The sequence below is a fragment of the Dromaius novaehollandiae genome, chromosome Z (assembly GCF_036370855.1).
Source record: "Dromaius novaehollandiae isolate bDroNov1 chromosome Z, bDroNov1.hap1, whole genome shotgun sequence".
Lineage (NCBI taxonomy): Eukaryota > Metazoa > Chordata > Aves > Casuariiformes > Dromaiidae > Dromaius > Dromaius novaehollandiae.
In genome coordinates this window covers 41,663,518-41,678,365 of record NC_088132.1, presented here as the reverse complement: position 1 = coordinate 41,678,365, position 14,848 = coordinate 41,663,518, and the positions used below count along the sequence as shown (strand labels likewise).

At 40.1% G+C, this 14,848-nt stretch overlaps 1 protein-coding gene across 3 annotated transcripts in view; it reads right to left on the bottom strand.

Annotated features, from left to right (window-relative positions):
- Positions 1-1,253: 1,253 nt before the first annotated feature.
- The window catches only part of TRIM36 (tripartite motif containing 36), a 33,816-nt gene continuing 20,221 nt past the window's right edge, over positions 1,254-14,848 (bottom strand). For all 3 annotated transcript variants that reach the window (XM_064502795.1, XM_064502796.1, XM_064502797.1), the window contains exons 4-10: positions 11,269-11,415; positions 10,093-10,188; positions 8,866-9,119; positions 8,117-8,241; positions 7,266-7,559; positions 6,667-6,964; positions 1,254-5,089 (exon numbers count right to left, since the gene is read on the bottom strand). In XM_064502795.1, the coding sequence (XP_064358865.1) occupies positions 4,735-5,089; positions 6,667-6,964; positions 7,266-7,559; positions 8,117-8,241; positions 8,866-9,119; positions 10,093-10,188; positions 11,269-11,415 (1,569 nt within the window). In that variant the 3' untranslated portion in view covers positions 1,254-4,734. The remainder of the gene's footprint in view (positions 5,090-6,666; positions 6,965-7,265; positions 7,560-8,116; positions 8,242-8,865; positions 9,120-10,092; positions 10,189-11,268; positions 11,416-14,848) is intronic.

Genomic DNA, 14,848 nt, shown 5'->3' with positions numbered 1-14,848 from the left:
CAGAACAGCTAAAACAAATGGATCCTTTCATGCTTAGTTGGATTTGCCCAGTGCAATGTTTATAGTTGGGCAATAAGTACACAAAAAGCCTTATTATTTTGCCAAAGGAGCTAGAAATATCCTTCAGGCCAAGTCAAAGCCAATTCTTTCTAATTTGAGACGCCAGTGCAAACTGAAGTTTTCTCTCATACAGATGTGCACTTATGGAATGATGTTTTTTTTGAATCTTATAAGCCTTCAGCAAACTGTTACAGAATAGGAGGTGAGTCAAAGACCATGCACCGTCTGAATCTAGTCCTCATGGCACACATTTCAGGGAGTGCCAGAAAACAGCATTCGTTTGCTGATGTGGCTCAAAGGATATTCTTCACCCTGAATTTTTTTTCCAAGTGCTTCCTCAGACACTCTTCTGTCTTTATAGAGCTGGTTTCACACAAGCAATAAACAAACCTTTCATTTATAGGTTTGAACAACATACTTGAGGCTTGAGCTTAAGTCAGAAAGTTGAGGAAATTTAGCAAACACTGTATTTAGTTTTGATACTCCTACCTCCAAGAGGTGTCAGCTGTTCCCTCATAAAGAAGTTATGTGTATATTTATTTATTTTCTTTCTGACTGAGGTACAGCTTTGCAGCTGTCTTAATCACATTAGCACTGCTCACAGGACACTTGTGAATACAGTCTCCAGCGCTCCTAGGTACCCAATGCAACAGACCTGAAAGGAAGAACCCACCAGGAGCTGGCACTTAGAAGCAGTAACCACCCCAAGTGTCAGCCCTGACTTCAGAGACGCAGATACAAGCCCTGGCACCAGCTTTCACAATTACAGTTCAAGTCAGACAAGGGTCTGGGTCCACCTGACCTACCTTCAGGCACTGGGCTGAGGTAAGCATTACCTGTTTCCTTCATAAGGAAGGAACGGGTAGGCTCCCCTGAAAATGCCCAAGAGCCAAGTTCCTTCTAGATATACATTTCCCTCCCCTGACTGGAGAGGGAGCCTTGGGCAGCCAGGTTCCTAATACTAGCATCTTAAGTAAACACCTGCTGTGGCAACTAGCCCAAACTAGACTCCTTATCCAGTGAAAAACTAGAGGTACTTACCTGGAGCACCCCTCAGTGGGTGCATGGGCAGACTTGAGAGCCAAGCCTTTTGCAAGGAAGAACAGTGCTATCTCCCCCCAGACCACCCGTTCTCATCTACTGTAAGAAATATCATTTCAACAGGAGTGCAATAATGTGAATGAGCAAGCTACTGGATTTTCAGCTTTTATTAAAAAAAAAAGTGACATCACATTTACATTTCAGAATATTTTTAAACGAGGCCTTCTTGTTAAAGCTTTAGATATTTAAGAAAAAGGGTCTACACGATTCACACCTGCATGGAGCTTTGCAGATCACACAGTAGTCACCAAACAGCTATATTGCACAAGGATCCACACAAATACCACACCATTCTTAGCTTAGTCTACATTGTAAAGTGCTGTTTTGTAGGAAGAAACTTGTTTCGGAAAAAAAAAAGCATCTGGATACGCAAGTACCACTGAACTGCATTTCAAAGAGATGACACTTTTTCATTGTAGTGAAAAAATCCTTTGCCTCTAACAGTATGTTTTCTATTTAATAAGTGGGAGTAAGCACCATATAGTACTGTAATGAATGTGTCCAAAGTATTCAAGTAACACCAAATGCCAAATCAATTTTTAAACTGAGATAAATACAAACAGACATATAAAAACGTAGATAAATGTTCTTGTCAAAGGAAGAGTTTATAAAGTAGCATCAGTCTCTGTCCAGTAGAGTAAGTAATTGCATAGCTGAGCACATCTTAAATGAATGTAAGATAAGGCCAGAGTGGGAAAAAAAAAAAGAATTCTTCATCCCTTACCTCTATTCTCAAACTGGGACAATTTAATTTTTTTTTAAATAAGGAATGAGTCTGAGGGACTCTCGGTATTTAAGACAAAGTGTTCAGTTTATAAAGATTTCTTTAAAATAAACAGTTATGAACTGCTACATCCTAGCGATATTGATCCAGATGTTTCCAAAGAATCCCAATGCAGAAGTGTGGAATGCTAACCATGACATAAAATGTGCCATTTAGACCAGTTACTGAAACAGAGGAATCAAAAGTGACATATGTGATACTCATTTGTAGAAAAAGATTTGATCTGGGAACAACGGACCAGAAAGTCAAGCCCTCCAAAATCTATAGCTTTAAGCTTATACTAGATTTGGTAGATAAATGGACAAATGGTGATGGGAAAAGACACAGCTACTAAAGAGAGAATCCTGTCTCTTGGATCTGTTTGACTTTACTGAGCTCACACACAAAAGAATGAGTGATCTAATCAATACAGTGTACTAGAATTTAGACGTTTTCAATAGTTCATTGAACAGAAAACAAAAATGGAAGGAACAATAAATTTTAACAATGGAAGGAGATCTGCTGGGTCTCACTACAATTTAAGTTATTCAAGGTACTCCTCAGTGATCTAGGAAAGGAAGCAAACAAAAAAGATACTTCTGTTACCTACAAAATTACTCAGGAACAATCCAGTCTAGAAATTATTGTGAAGAGCTGCAGGAGGTCATCAGGACTAAGTCACTAGACAAACTGGCAGATGAAATTCAACATTAATAAATACAAAATAACACACAGAGTGGGGAAACCCTGCATGTGCATAGCTTGTTTAGAACTCATCATTAGGATCATGCAGAAAACATTGCAAAAGAATCTCAGAAAACACCAGCCTGGTATTTACTATGAACCAAAAAGGCAAATACAATTTTACAACCATGGTAAAAAACAAAACCCAGAACCTTGTGAGCCTTCACAGCAGCAGAGTGTCTGTATGGAGTGCTGCTCTACTCGGCCTTGAAAGGTGAGAAAAGACAAAGAGGGGCAACAGGATGCTCACAAGCACAGAGCAGCTTCCATGTCATGAGCAACTAGGTAGATAGGAAATATGGATATGGAAAATACAAAGATGGGGAGGGTGTGATGAGAAGGAAAGACTATGATAAACATCTGCTACACAGAGAAATAACCTAAAGGATGACTAGTGACAAACGATTTGCCATTTCCCCTGCAGGATAAGTCCCAAGAAATACCCCCTGTTTTCAAACTGCTGCCTAAATCTATCAAAGTATTTCTTACACAATCACATGATTAAGCTGTGGAGCTTAATGCCCCACAGTGTTAGTAAGGCAAGAGCATTAATGGTAAGACACACACAAGAGGTTGCCTTTGCTGAGCCTACCTAGCCCCCACAGGGCTATCGCACTCACCTTGGTGCAGGTGACTTTCCTGCCAGTCACCAGAGGCTGGGAGTGTGTGGCAGGAGAACAACCCCTCCACATCGCCCCTTTCTTATCTTCCAACAGTGGCCGCTGGATGGAGGCTTAGGAGAGAGGACACTGGGAGAGGCAGACTCTAGATCTGATCAGCATGACAGTCCACACAGCAAAGCGTAGCTCAGGTTTTGCATTATGACCTACATTCATTTAAGCGTATACTGATTTTCAGGTCCCATTTCCACAACTGTATACATGTACTTAGTGAGCATACTTCACACACATTCATCAAGATAGGCTACTATACCCCAAAATCAGAAAGCACCGAGTATGTGTTAGAAACATCCTTCACTTTAGATCCATATTTTTCACGATGCAAGCTAACAGTGCAAGTACTCAAATGGATTTTTACACAGATTCCTTCCAGACAGATGCAAACACTACTACCCAATACAGTTTTTAACATGAGAGGAACAGAAATTTGAACAGAGACACCCTTTAAGGCAAAATTTGGGTCTCAAAACTTAATCAGTGCATTTTTAACATTCTTACTAAAAACAAGCCTTTATTAGGTACAAAGTTAACTTATAAAACATGTATTAAGAGAAATACCTGAATTTAAAAGTTCGCATTTCATTACTTGTGTCAACAACTCATTTGCTTTTGCCCACATACCAGGTACTATTACTCATACATGCAAATAATTCAGACTTCACACTTAGAAGTCTGATGTTTAAGGTCAAATTGCACTTTCTTTATTTTATGTAGCCTATACTAAAAACCTGGAAGAGCAAAAAAAATTACCATTATGCCACCAACTATACACCAGGTGTCAGAATTAGAGTTTTAGCTTATAGTCACATTAAAGATACATGAAATACGATCAGTTTTTAGTTTACCCTTCTCCTTCCAAATACAACCTAAACGTTCAGCTGCAGTTTTGATTTCTCACTGCTTTGTATTTGTGCAAGTGTTATTTAGTACTAAAAGGCCCACCCTAGTGGTGCTCATGGATTAGTCAGAAAGCATTTGACCACTCAAATGCATTCAGGCAGATTTCTTAAAGGATAATGGCAATCACACACTGGCAGCTTTGACTCCATTAATGCAAAACCAACTATGTAAGGATTTAAATTACTTAAAAGGCAGATTTCCACCCCGAGGAGAAATTTTGGTTGCTAATCAAACTTCTTCCCAACCGCCTCCCCCTGGGAAGAAAGTCTGCGGAGAACAGCATCGCACAGATCACAAGAAAGGCAGGAGAGCTGCTGGAAGAACGTTTCCCACTTGTAGAAGCGACTGGGCCATTTGTTTAAAAAAAACATGACCCAAACGCTTTTGTGCAGCACTTAAATATGATGTAATTAATTAGGACTGAACGCTAAGGCAGAACACTTCTCATTTTCCATCTCAAAACAGCAATGGGAAGAGATCACTGTATTATATGTCATCTTGGTACTCCAAGTAGTTTGCTGCGATGGCTTCCTCAAGATGAATTCCTGAGCCACCCATTAAAGCAAATGCCGGATACATTATACCAGAGCAGTCCACCTGGCGCTCATAAAGGCATTTCATATGATCTGCATCATAGAAGCCAACCTTGCCTTTGTCATAGTCAAGGCAGACCCCGATACACGATGGCATGGGAAGAATTCTGCTCGCTGAATCTTTTGGGGCAGCAGGTGCCTTGGGGATAAAGAAACTTCTCATGCCTAAAGTGACCAGTGTAAAAGGCTGTGATGATTCAAAGCAGGTATCTTCACTCCCACTGTCATGACCACTGTCTTGTTCGTATCTAGAATAGAAAAAAAAAGTTTGCTTTTGTCAAACTGAAGTGTTATCTGCAATTTAAATGAGAAAATATTTTTGTAAGACAGGTAACACTACACAAGCACCCACAAAACCTTGTGCATAAGAATATACCTAAGTCAGAAGGAAAGATGCATTAGTAGTTGGGGAACACTCACTTAGGCCACTTCAAACACAGTTAATGAAGGTGAACACTAATGAGGATGCAACTGGAGAAAGTTTTACTAAGGTGCTCAACTTGCAGCTTTATCTAAACAGACTTGTGAAAGATGATCTGTAATGAACTTAAAGTTACAGGAAATAAGTTAACATGAGTAGTAGCTTAGCAAATATGACTAATCACTACAGGCAGGATATGTTCAACTTGAACATATTTACATGATGTTAAACAACACAAGTAAATACATTTAACATTACTGTTGCACTACGAGTTTTCCATGTCACTGCTGTATTATATTGTCTTTTAAATACACAACACAGCATGTTATGTTCTAGCTTTAAAAAAATAATAATAATTTGGACTCTTTGGGGAGGTCTCCCTGAACTCCTGGTTCCTAGTTGGTGACTGGGGGAAGTTTGTAGCCAGATCTGTTCAGTCTGCAAAGTTTTCCCTACTTTTCTACCAGATGAAGACAGATCACAGAAGCATACAAGCCATCATTCTTCTGCGTGTACAATTCCTAGGTGGCTTTTTTTGTTGGCTGTGTCTCAGCTAAAGGTTTCCAGATATTTGTGTGAATAAGGAAAAAGGGATAAGGAAACAGGATTTAATTTCTCACTTTGCAAAAAGGCTCTGTCTGACCTCAAGCAACTCAAAACATTGGCATTTTTACAGTTTTAGTACGTTATATAGGAAGAAGCCAATACACGTTAGATTCCTGAAAAATTTCAAGTCCCCAGGGAATACCCCCTCAGCCCACAGTTCCTAGACACATCCAAGATTACTATAATTGTAATTGAGAGCTGGAAGTGTTTTTGCTGGTTTGCCCATTGTACTTTGGCTTGTGCCTAGTATCATCCCAGTACAGTATCCAAGAAGATAGCCGGGATAAGTCAGTGACTTGGAATCCACTGTGAAGAAAGCTACCAAAAAGATACACAGTGAACACTGTACCCCCGAATGGCAGGCAAACGTAGCAAGCTCAGGGAATTAAAGCAGAGTCCACCTATTGATTATTAAACATTGCTTCAATCTTGCAACTAAAGGATTTTTTTCTTTCTTGCTTTCATTTACGTATCTTGACATATATAGGAACATGACTTCTTTCCCCCAAAAGAAAGAAAATAAGACTATGGATAATTAAAAGCGCACCTTTCTATTAACATTTGGAAAAACAAAACAAAACAAAAACAACCCTCCACCCCAACCCAAAATAAAAACAACTTTGCATACACCAGATCCTTCAAACTACTTTCCACTGATTAGGGTTCATGTTGTTTACTGATTTAGACCGGACTTCCGCTTAATTTATTTTTCAAAAAGCCATCTACTTATATAGAGCATGTATTATATAAGAACATGTATTATATAGAACATATATTATGCAAGAATCCACAATTTACCTTGGGCTGGTCACATCACGGGGATTATGAAGCCATTCCTGTATCTTGGCGCTAGAAGCAACTCCCACTTTCACCAGGTATGAATGGGCTTCCACATGAAAAGCCCAGAAATGCTTTCCTTTGGCAATCCCAGTGTCGCCAATGATGTAATCCAGGGTTGTGTAACATCCAACCTGTATGCGTTCAGCTCCTAGCAGCAGAGGAAATCCAGCCCTGCTTTCCACAGAGCTCCTTCTTGGGTTCAGCAGGAGATGTTCGCTGTTGTACCCACATTTGTCATCAAAAAGAAAACTAAAAACTGAAAAATAGTATCCCAAAAATTGACCATTAGTTAACAACCTGGTGTTCTGTGCTTATAAACTACATTTTAGCACGCACTGGCATTTGAAATTCTCACTTATAAAAGCTACCAGGAATGTCACACAAGCTAACATAGTCTCCATATGCTAAATAATGTGTTTGTTAACAAAGCTTCTATACATTTATGCAACTGGAAAACGGTAAAATAGAAGTCTGAGAGCTTCTAGAAATTGCCTACAGCTTCTCTTAACATCTACAGATATAAATTCAGCACCTTCTGGATATAAATAAAATAGTACCTGGAGCTGGAGGTGTATGCAAGATAACTTCTCTGCTCCAAGGGCTGCAGATGGACCCTTTATATCCTCGAACTCTAAAGGCATAGCTACTGTTGTTATCAAGATCAGATATTACTTTGCTCTTGCTGCAAACTTCGATCTCCTGCCACGTCACACTCTCCTCGTCTTTATTAAGCTTCCGATACTCAAGGACATAGATATCAGCTGAATCTGCTTTCCCAGGACATTCCCAACTGATCACAGCCTTGTTGTACATTTTGCTTTTTTCTTCATTGATTTCTGGTACACCTAGACCTGGAACGCCAGAGATTAAGGAGAAAAAAACCATTAAAATTTAGATTTATGTTGTTTTAAAATTAACTATATAAGCCCTTTGTACAGTGGTTATAGTGCAGTGAAGAAGAAAATCTGACTCAACACAGTGAAAGAGTGCAGGTGAGGATGGTTCTGTTCACGCGCTGAAATAAATCTCTTATTTTCTGTGCTTACTTTGACAGTTCTCCATTATTATTTATTTTTGCTGACAAGCCAAAAACCATACAAAACCCAATCCTTTTCTTCATTCAAAGACAAGCTTCTAGCAAGACGAGGTAGGTCTTACTTAATTACAGTATTTTAGAAGGCAACATAAACTGGTACGGAAGATGATAGCATCTTAGCAGGTTTATCAAAGCTGAAGCTAGCATTGCCGATAGGTAATGCTTTGTCTATCATGGAGAAAGAGGGAACAACGGAAGCCAAAAGGTGCATGACAGAGTTATTTAACTGCAGCCCTGTCTAAATCTTGTTTCTCTGTAGAGAGAGCCTTAAAGGCCATAGATCAAGAAAAACCTGCTGCTCTTGCAACTTACCACTGGAATAGAAGGACAAGTCACCAAGGACCTCTTCTTGCTTCGCTACGTCCACCACAAAGTCTTGAAAAGAAGTTTCAGCTGCTGGCCTGAAGCTCTTTAGAGATTCAGTAGCCTTCTGGATTCTGAAAGCACAAGGTTGAGGGAAGAGAGAAGAGGGAATTCATATGTATGCATTTCTTAAAATAAGACTTTTCTTTTAAAACAAGAACTAACATTTTTATTTTCATGTAATTACTGAAGTCTCCCAGGAATTTGTCTCGCCAGACAGAACTTAACTGCAAAATTTAAATGCCTTTTGTATATTGATGTAAAGATAATGAACACATAGTAGTTCAGACGGCAGAACATCTGAACTATTTGGGGAATTACGTTCAAAGAACAAAATAGTTGTGAAGTGCTAATGGAGAACAACTATTAAGATCAAAGAGTTCAAAGCCAGAACAGAACTATTAGATTAACTTGCAAATTCCCGATACAATCTCTGAGCAAAGACAGGCACCAATGAGCTGAATGGACTACCCTTATATTGCAGTTCTGCTAAGCGAGGCTAGATGTCGTAGGAGAGAATCTCGTGTGTGCCATTTCTTAGCATGCACTGGAACATAGTAATTTCTACCAAACACCACCTGGACCACCTGTGAACCTCTGCAAATACAGGATACTGCATTGAGAACTTTGGTATCAGACACCAGAAGAGTACGCTTGAACAGACATCCTGTACCTAAAACGGAAGATATTTAAAATACCTGACATGAAGTTGTTTTGCTGTTTGGACAAAACAAGACTGATCAGTTTCTTTGAGCACTTCTTGAGCATATCCTACAAGGCCGTTATTTTCCAGAAGACCTTGATATTCTTCTATTTGGGTTTGTAGTTTCTCCAGCCTTAAATTCTTAGATGCTTCTATTGCCCTGAGAGCTACTGATCTCTTCTCTTGCAGAACATCAAATAGTTTCTCAAAATTCTGAGATGCTTCTTCTTTAGCTCTCTCACCATTGCACTAGGAGGGAACAAAATACATTTGAGAGAGATTCCACAGCACTGTGGCATGAGTACAGCAGCATATTGAAGGTTTTTCAAAACATCATAGCACTCTAGTCATCTGTTTGGCAGACAAGACTAGTATTTTCAGTATTTAACAACACAATAAAGCTCATATGAGCAACACTACACCCAAGCTAGAAAGCATTTACTATTTGAACACAGCAAATGAAGATTAGGAAAATATTCCTCTGATTACTTCTTGAATTATGCAGGACATTTCTCTGTCTAAACAGCTCATATGAAAGCACTATAAAAGCAAGTCAGCCTCTGAAGTCTTCATGCCCAAGAGCCAGGTGTTCTTCCAGTTTCCCCAATTGTCCTGAATCAGGAGTCAAATCCATTTTCCCACATATGCCCTCAGAACAGCAGGCCCATCTCTGACTATGCTGGATAAGGAACTACAAAGCACAGGTATGGTCTGTATCAAGATATGGACAGGGCTAGGAGCTCCTGCCATTTCCATACAAATTTTTCAGCTTGTGTGCAAGTATGCTTCTCCACTCTGGGTTCTCTACACGTAGTTTTTGTGCTTAACTAACTTTATTGCAACAGCCTCTCAAATTAAACAGAGGGTATAAATTGAGCAGTGACATTAATACCCAGAGCTTTAACTCTAATCCACTTCTCTGAAATAAGGCTCATCTGATACCTTAACCAATTACATTTACAGTACCATCCAAAACTTCCATTCTGGGCAGATTGCTTATGTTGTCCAAATTTGCCTCACCATTAGAATTATGCCTTACAGTAGACAAGTGTGATTCAATGCTAACACAAATTACAGAAACTGTTTTATTGGCTAACTGGAAGAAAAGAAAAGAAAAAATTAAAAAAAAAAAAAGGATTTGAAAGGCTTTACTGAGAACAGTGCAAGTCCCTGTTGTGTGCCTTCAAGGACCATCCCCAAGCAATTAGCAGGTCATGCTTACCTCTGTTTCCTTCATCAGGAGACCCAGCTGAGAGATTTGACTTTTTACCTGGCTCTCCTTACTGATGAGGTATTCTATATCTTTTGAAAGCTTCTCCTGTTAAAATACAATAGCAAGCTGGCAGAACACAGATATCCCACTCAAACCAGCGCAGGTAAGTCGTCCGGCTGGCCCTCAGTTTGTCTAGTTATGAGGCTGAAAACCCACTACCAGTTATGAAAGCCAACGCTGCGGAGACCTGTTGTTCAGTGATCGACAACGAGCGTGCCCAGCAATCAGGCCACCCACCGTTCTGAGCAGGGCTAGGAGCAGAGGCTTCTAACGCCAACATGCAACAGCCTAACTTGACCCACCCTTCCCCAGCCACAGGAGCCATCCTCTCTTAGACCGAGCAACATGAGGCTCGCGGGCATTACTGAAACTTAGCAAAAAGCCTCCTCAGTTATTATTAACTCCTTTGCAATAAGATTTAGTAGAAAAAGGAGTGGTTTGGAACACTAACTTTCTGAGTGTTTCTGCACTTCCCTATTTGCAAAAGGGTCAGCAACCATACAGGAATAGCCTTGCAAACAACAGGTGAGGAGGCCAAGGAGCACAAGGCAAGCAGGGTTGGGGTTTTTTTGTTTGTTTTTTTGTTTTTTTGGTGGGGAAGAAGAGAGGAAAAAAAAAGGAAGAAGAGGAAGTAGCAGCAATCATTCGCTAATAACAAAGCAATGCCTGCAAGTCTTCCCTATTCTAATACGCTTAGAGAATTAACAGATACATAACATACAAGGTCCCCAAAGTTATTTCAGATCCAAATTTATCTGGAGTGGTCTTAAGGTGTCAGTTCATCCAAGCCACAAGGATACTTGTCTGAACCTTCAGTGGTGAGAACTAGACTGCAAAGTATTAACTGCTTAAGCCTTTTGCCTTCGTCAATACTGCAGTACAGTTGGCTAAAATAAAGTAGAAGCACTCTAAAGGAGTTATGGTTCAAGTGTCAAGGAATACATAGTTTGATTTGTCAGACACACACTAAGTCGCACTAATACACATATTAACAGATGTTGCACAAGAGCACACCTCATGACTAGTTCAGTGTCCTCGCTTTCTGCCAGAGAGAGTTTGTCCTTACACCAGAAGCTCAGTACTCTTCCCCTTCTTAAGGCCAGGTCAAACAATATTTACTTTTACCTTAAGGGTTTTGTAGGCAGTGCTCATAGTTGTTACTCTATGGTTTGCATGAGATCCACCCAGTTTACAAAGATGACAAACAGGCCTTCTGCAAATTTCACAGTACATGTTTACCCTCTCCATTTCATGTTCTGGGCACATCAAAATCTGAAAAGACAGCAGAGAGAATGCAGGTGTATTTCTAAAAACTGAGGAGCTCAACAAGCCATTAAAACAAACAATCCCACAGCAGTATCCAATTCCTTCACTGCATTTTTATATTCACTTTATCCACCATCATTTTATATATGTCCATGCAAGCGATATCCAAGGAATGAACACACACAGCATCAGTGAGGTTTACACTGAGTAAATCTGTAGCAACGTCCACGTACACACCACATAGCCTGCACACTGCAATTAACTTTGCTATTCCCTGAGTTTGTTTGCATGCCCCACATTATCACACTTAACCAGCTCCCTGGCACTCCTGGTCAGAGCTGTAAATGCAATACAGCAACACACCCCGCCCTGTCAAACTTAACCTCTGCCAAACCAGCTTCTCAATTCTCTCCCGTAAGAGCTATGAACTATTTCCTGAAGCCAGAGTTGGCATAATCCAGTAACGATCTAAATCTAAACTAGACTCAAATCAGCCACTTAGCCCATTGCTCTTGGAGCAACAAATAAAACACAGCCTCCAACACCAGTTACAGTCAGCTTAAAGAGAGTGAGCCTAACTGTTTCTTTTTTATTTTGTCTGACTCCAATTACAAGTTGTTCAGAGTGAGTGCCATTTCCAATATCAGATGAAATGTTTTTTTGAAAAATACGCTGTTCACTAAAAATCACCTTTCAAAATTGAACAAGCTGGAATAATTGCTCAAAGAGAAAAATGCAGTTCAAGCTTGGACAACAGATAAACACATCTAAAGGGGGGAGGGGGGGAATAAAATCCATTGCCCCATTGCAGAATACTGTGAGGCAGCGTTTGGGACCATCTACACTGCCACAGAAGAGCTCTTGAAAAAGGTTCTCAGCTGCAAGCCAAGGAGAACAAGCAGCAGTACCATGCAGGTCAAAACAGTCGAGCCATAAAAAAAAAAAAAAAGAAAGAAAAAAAAGAAAAAAGGAAAAAAGGAAAAGACAGGGAAGAGCACAAAAATAGAAGTTTGCTAGCAGTATAAATATGGACACACTAAGCTAAAAATACAGGCCTTCCCTGAAACCAGCTGCCAGCCCCCAATGTTCCCTTAGGCTTCGATGAACAGGGTAAAGAGATCAGTCTCACAAGCACCTTGGTACACATGGCTATCATTAGACAGAACACGATAAACTATTCTGCTGTCACTGCCCACTGGATTATAGAAAGGAAGCTTTCCTGAAAGCCAGCTGTGCAAGCCGACATCTACAAAAACCTGCAGTCATGCTGTTAGTCCAGGTATGTCATTTTTACACAGCACTGTCTAGCCACACCAATAGAAACCATATATTTTTATTCACCCGCTCATGTGAACATGAATTACAAACTGCAGGCTGGAGACAGAAGAGGTCAGCAGATTATCTTGTTCAGTCCTCTCAAATGCAGGAACAATTGGTCTAGTATGTGCCTCGTCCATCCCCACCACACGTTACAAAGTGCTCTCCAGTCTGATATTAAATTAATCAAAGTGGTGACTGGGAACATTGTGTAGGAGACTAACAAATACTCCAAGCATTCAGTTCAGGTCTTAACAGGGCAGTGTAATGAAATATGCATTTTTTTTTTCCTCATGTTAACCTGAAACAGTCCTCAAAAAGATCTCTATAACAGCACAGTAAAGCTCAGTTTGTTTTTGTTGGGAAGCTTTTATAAAAGTAATATATCTATAGCTGATGTATCTATACTATGGCTTTGTTGTTGCTGTTGTTTTTTAAACAATACCTCTGTCTTCGCATATAGTTTTAAAAAGCCAGAGTTCCCATTAGCACTTGGTATATCAAGGTCAGGATGATCAAAACTACTTTTCCCTATTTGGCTCTGCTTCAACAGAATTTAACTACTGATTTTTGTATGCACCACATGTTGTTAAACTACAGGCAGATTAAGTTCGGGTTTAAGAGTACACAAAGCTCAAGAAACCTTTGGTGTTTTTAAGTAGCAATATTGTAGCAGGAGGGTTTAAGTCTTATAGAAGAAAAGCTTGTAGGGAGCCATAGAGCATTTTAGATCAATAGCTGTGGGAAGAAGAGAGCATACACATTTTCAACATACTTGTTTATCCAATAAAGTGCCATTTTACACAGATAGCTGTGTGCTAGTACATTTTAAAGCTGTGCTTGTTATTAACTGCAATGAATATGTTAAACCCAGAAAGAACCCCACTAAGTGAACTACTGGATGTTTATTATCTACTGGCTTATTAACTCTTGAGGCTCAAGTTTCTCCAATCTCACCTACAAGAGAACATCAGTCCAGTGCTTCTTGTACACAGCATAACTTTAATGAAAGGTCTGTTTTTTATAGATTTTAAATTTATGAAAAATACAGGTAAACCATGGCAAGTAGCATATTTTACAGTATTAAATTTAGTACCTTAGCTTGAAGACTTTGTTAGAGATATAAACATGAACCTAACTTTTTGAGTCTGAATTAGCAGTTGTGCCAGAGTTGAGCCTGCTTGTTGAGGGGAGACACTCTAGGATTAAAATCAAGAGAAGGCCCAGGCAGGAGCCTTTTCCAGAACTGAGCTCATTTCAAGTTAGCTCTGTAGAAATTTTAGCATTGATGTGATATTATTCATGAATGGCATGAGTAGATTTTAACCTTAGAGCCCAGGTAAATCTTTACATCTATATTTTAGGCTACTGGGGGAAAACGACCCACCCGAGGTTTCCTGTAAAGTCAAATCCACACCGATAAAATACCTGAATTATTTCTAGCTCTAGAAGAGCTGAGGTCTAGTCAGCTGCACAAGAGGGTCCACATTTGTATAAGCTTAAATGTCTGTTTTGGCCTACAACAAAAGCTGGTTCATAGAGAAGCTGAAGAAAAGCCTAGTATTGTAAAGCATTAGCCATAAGAAGAGGCAGCACAGAGCAAGAAGTTTCACAAACCCAAACTGAAATTCCCTGACCACCAATACTTCTGGTGTTTGCAGGACCTTTAATGAGACAGGGGTTGCAGGGCCAATGCGTGCTTTGCCTGCTCTCCCTAATCTAATGTTAATCTGCTCTGGGGCCAGACAAGAGCTCTCCTCCAAGAGGAAGCCTGGTATAGCTGACATGCTTGCTTGCAGCAAACGGACTCTGCCTTCCTGCTTAAAACCTTCCCTCGTGCTATATCGCTCACACTATATCCCTTCTATAACGACAGACCTAAGCAATGTGCTGGAAAAAGCTCCAGAAGAATGCCTCATTACTGGAGGTACTTTGAATTGAGCTTGCTGTGTCCCTGTGCACCAGAACCACTACCTGCACGGGACCAAGAGCTAGTATTACAGTAAGTATGGCCAGTCCCCTCCAGAGAGCTGTAGCCCCAAGTCTTGCTGTCACAAACCAGTCTATGAAAATCAGCCCAAGGCTGGCTCTCTGTCACAGGCCACAGGGCATGCTGCAAATG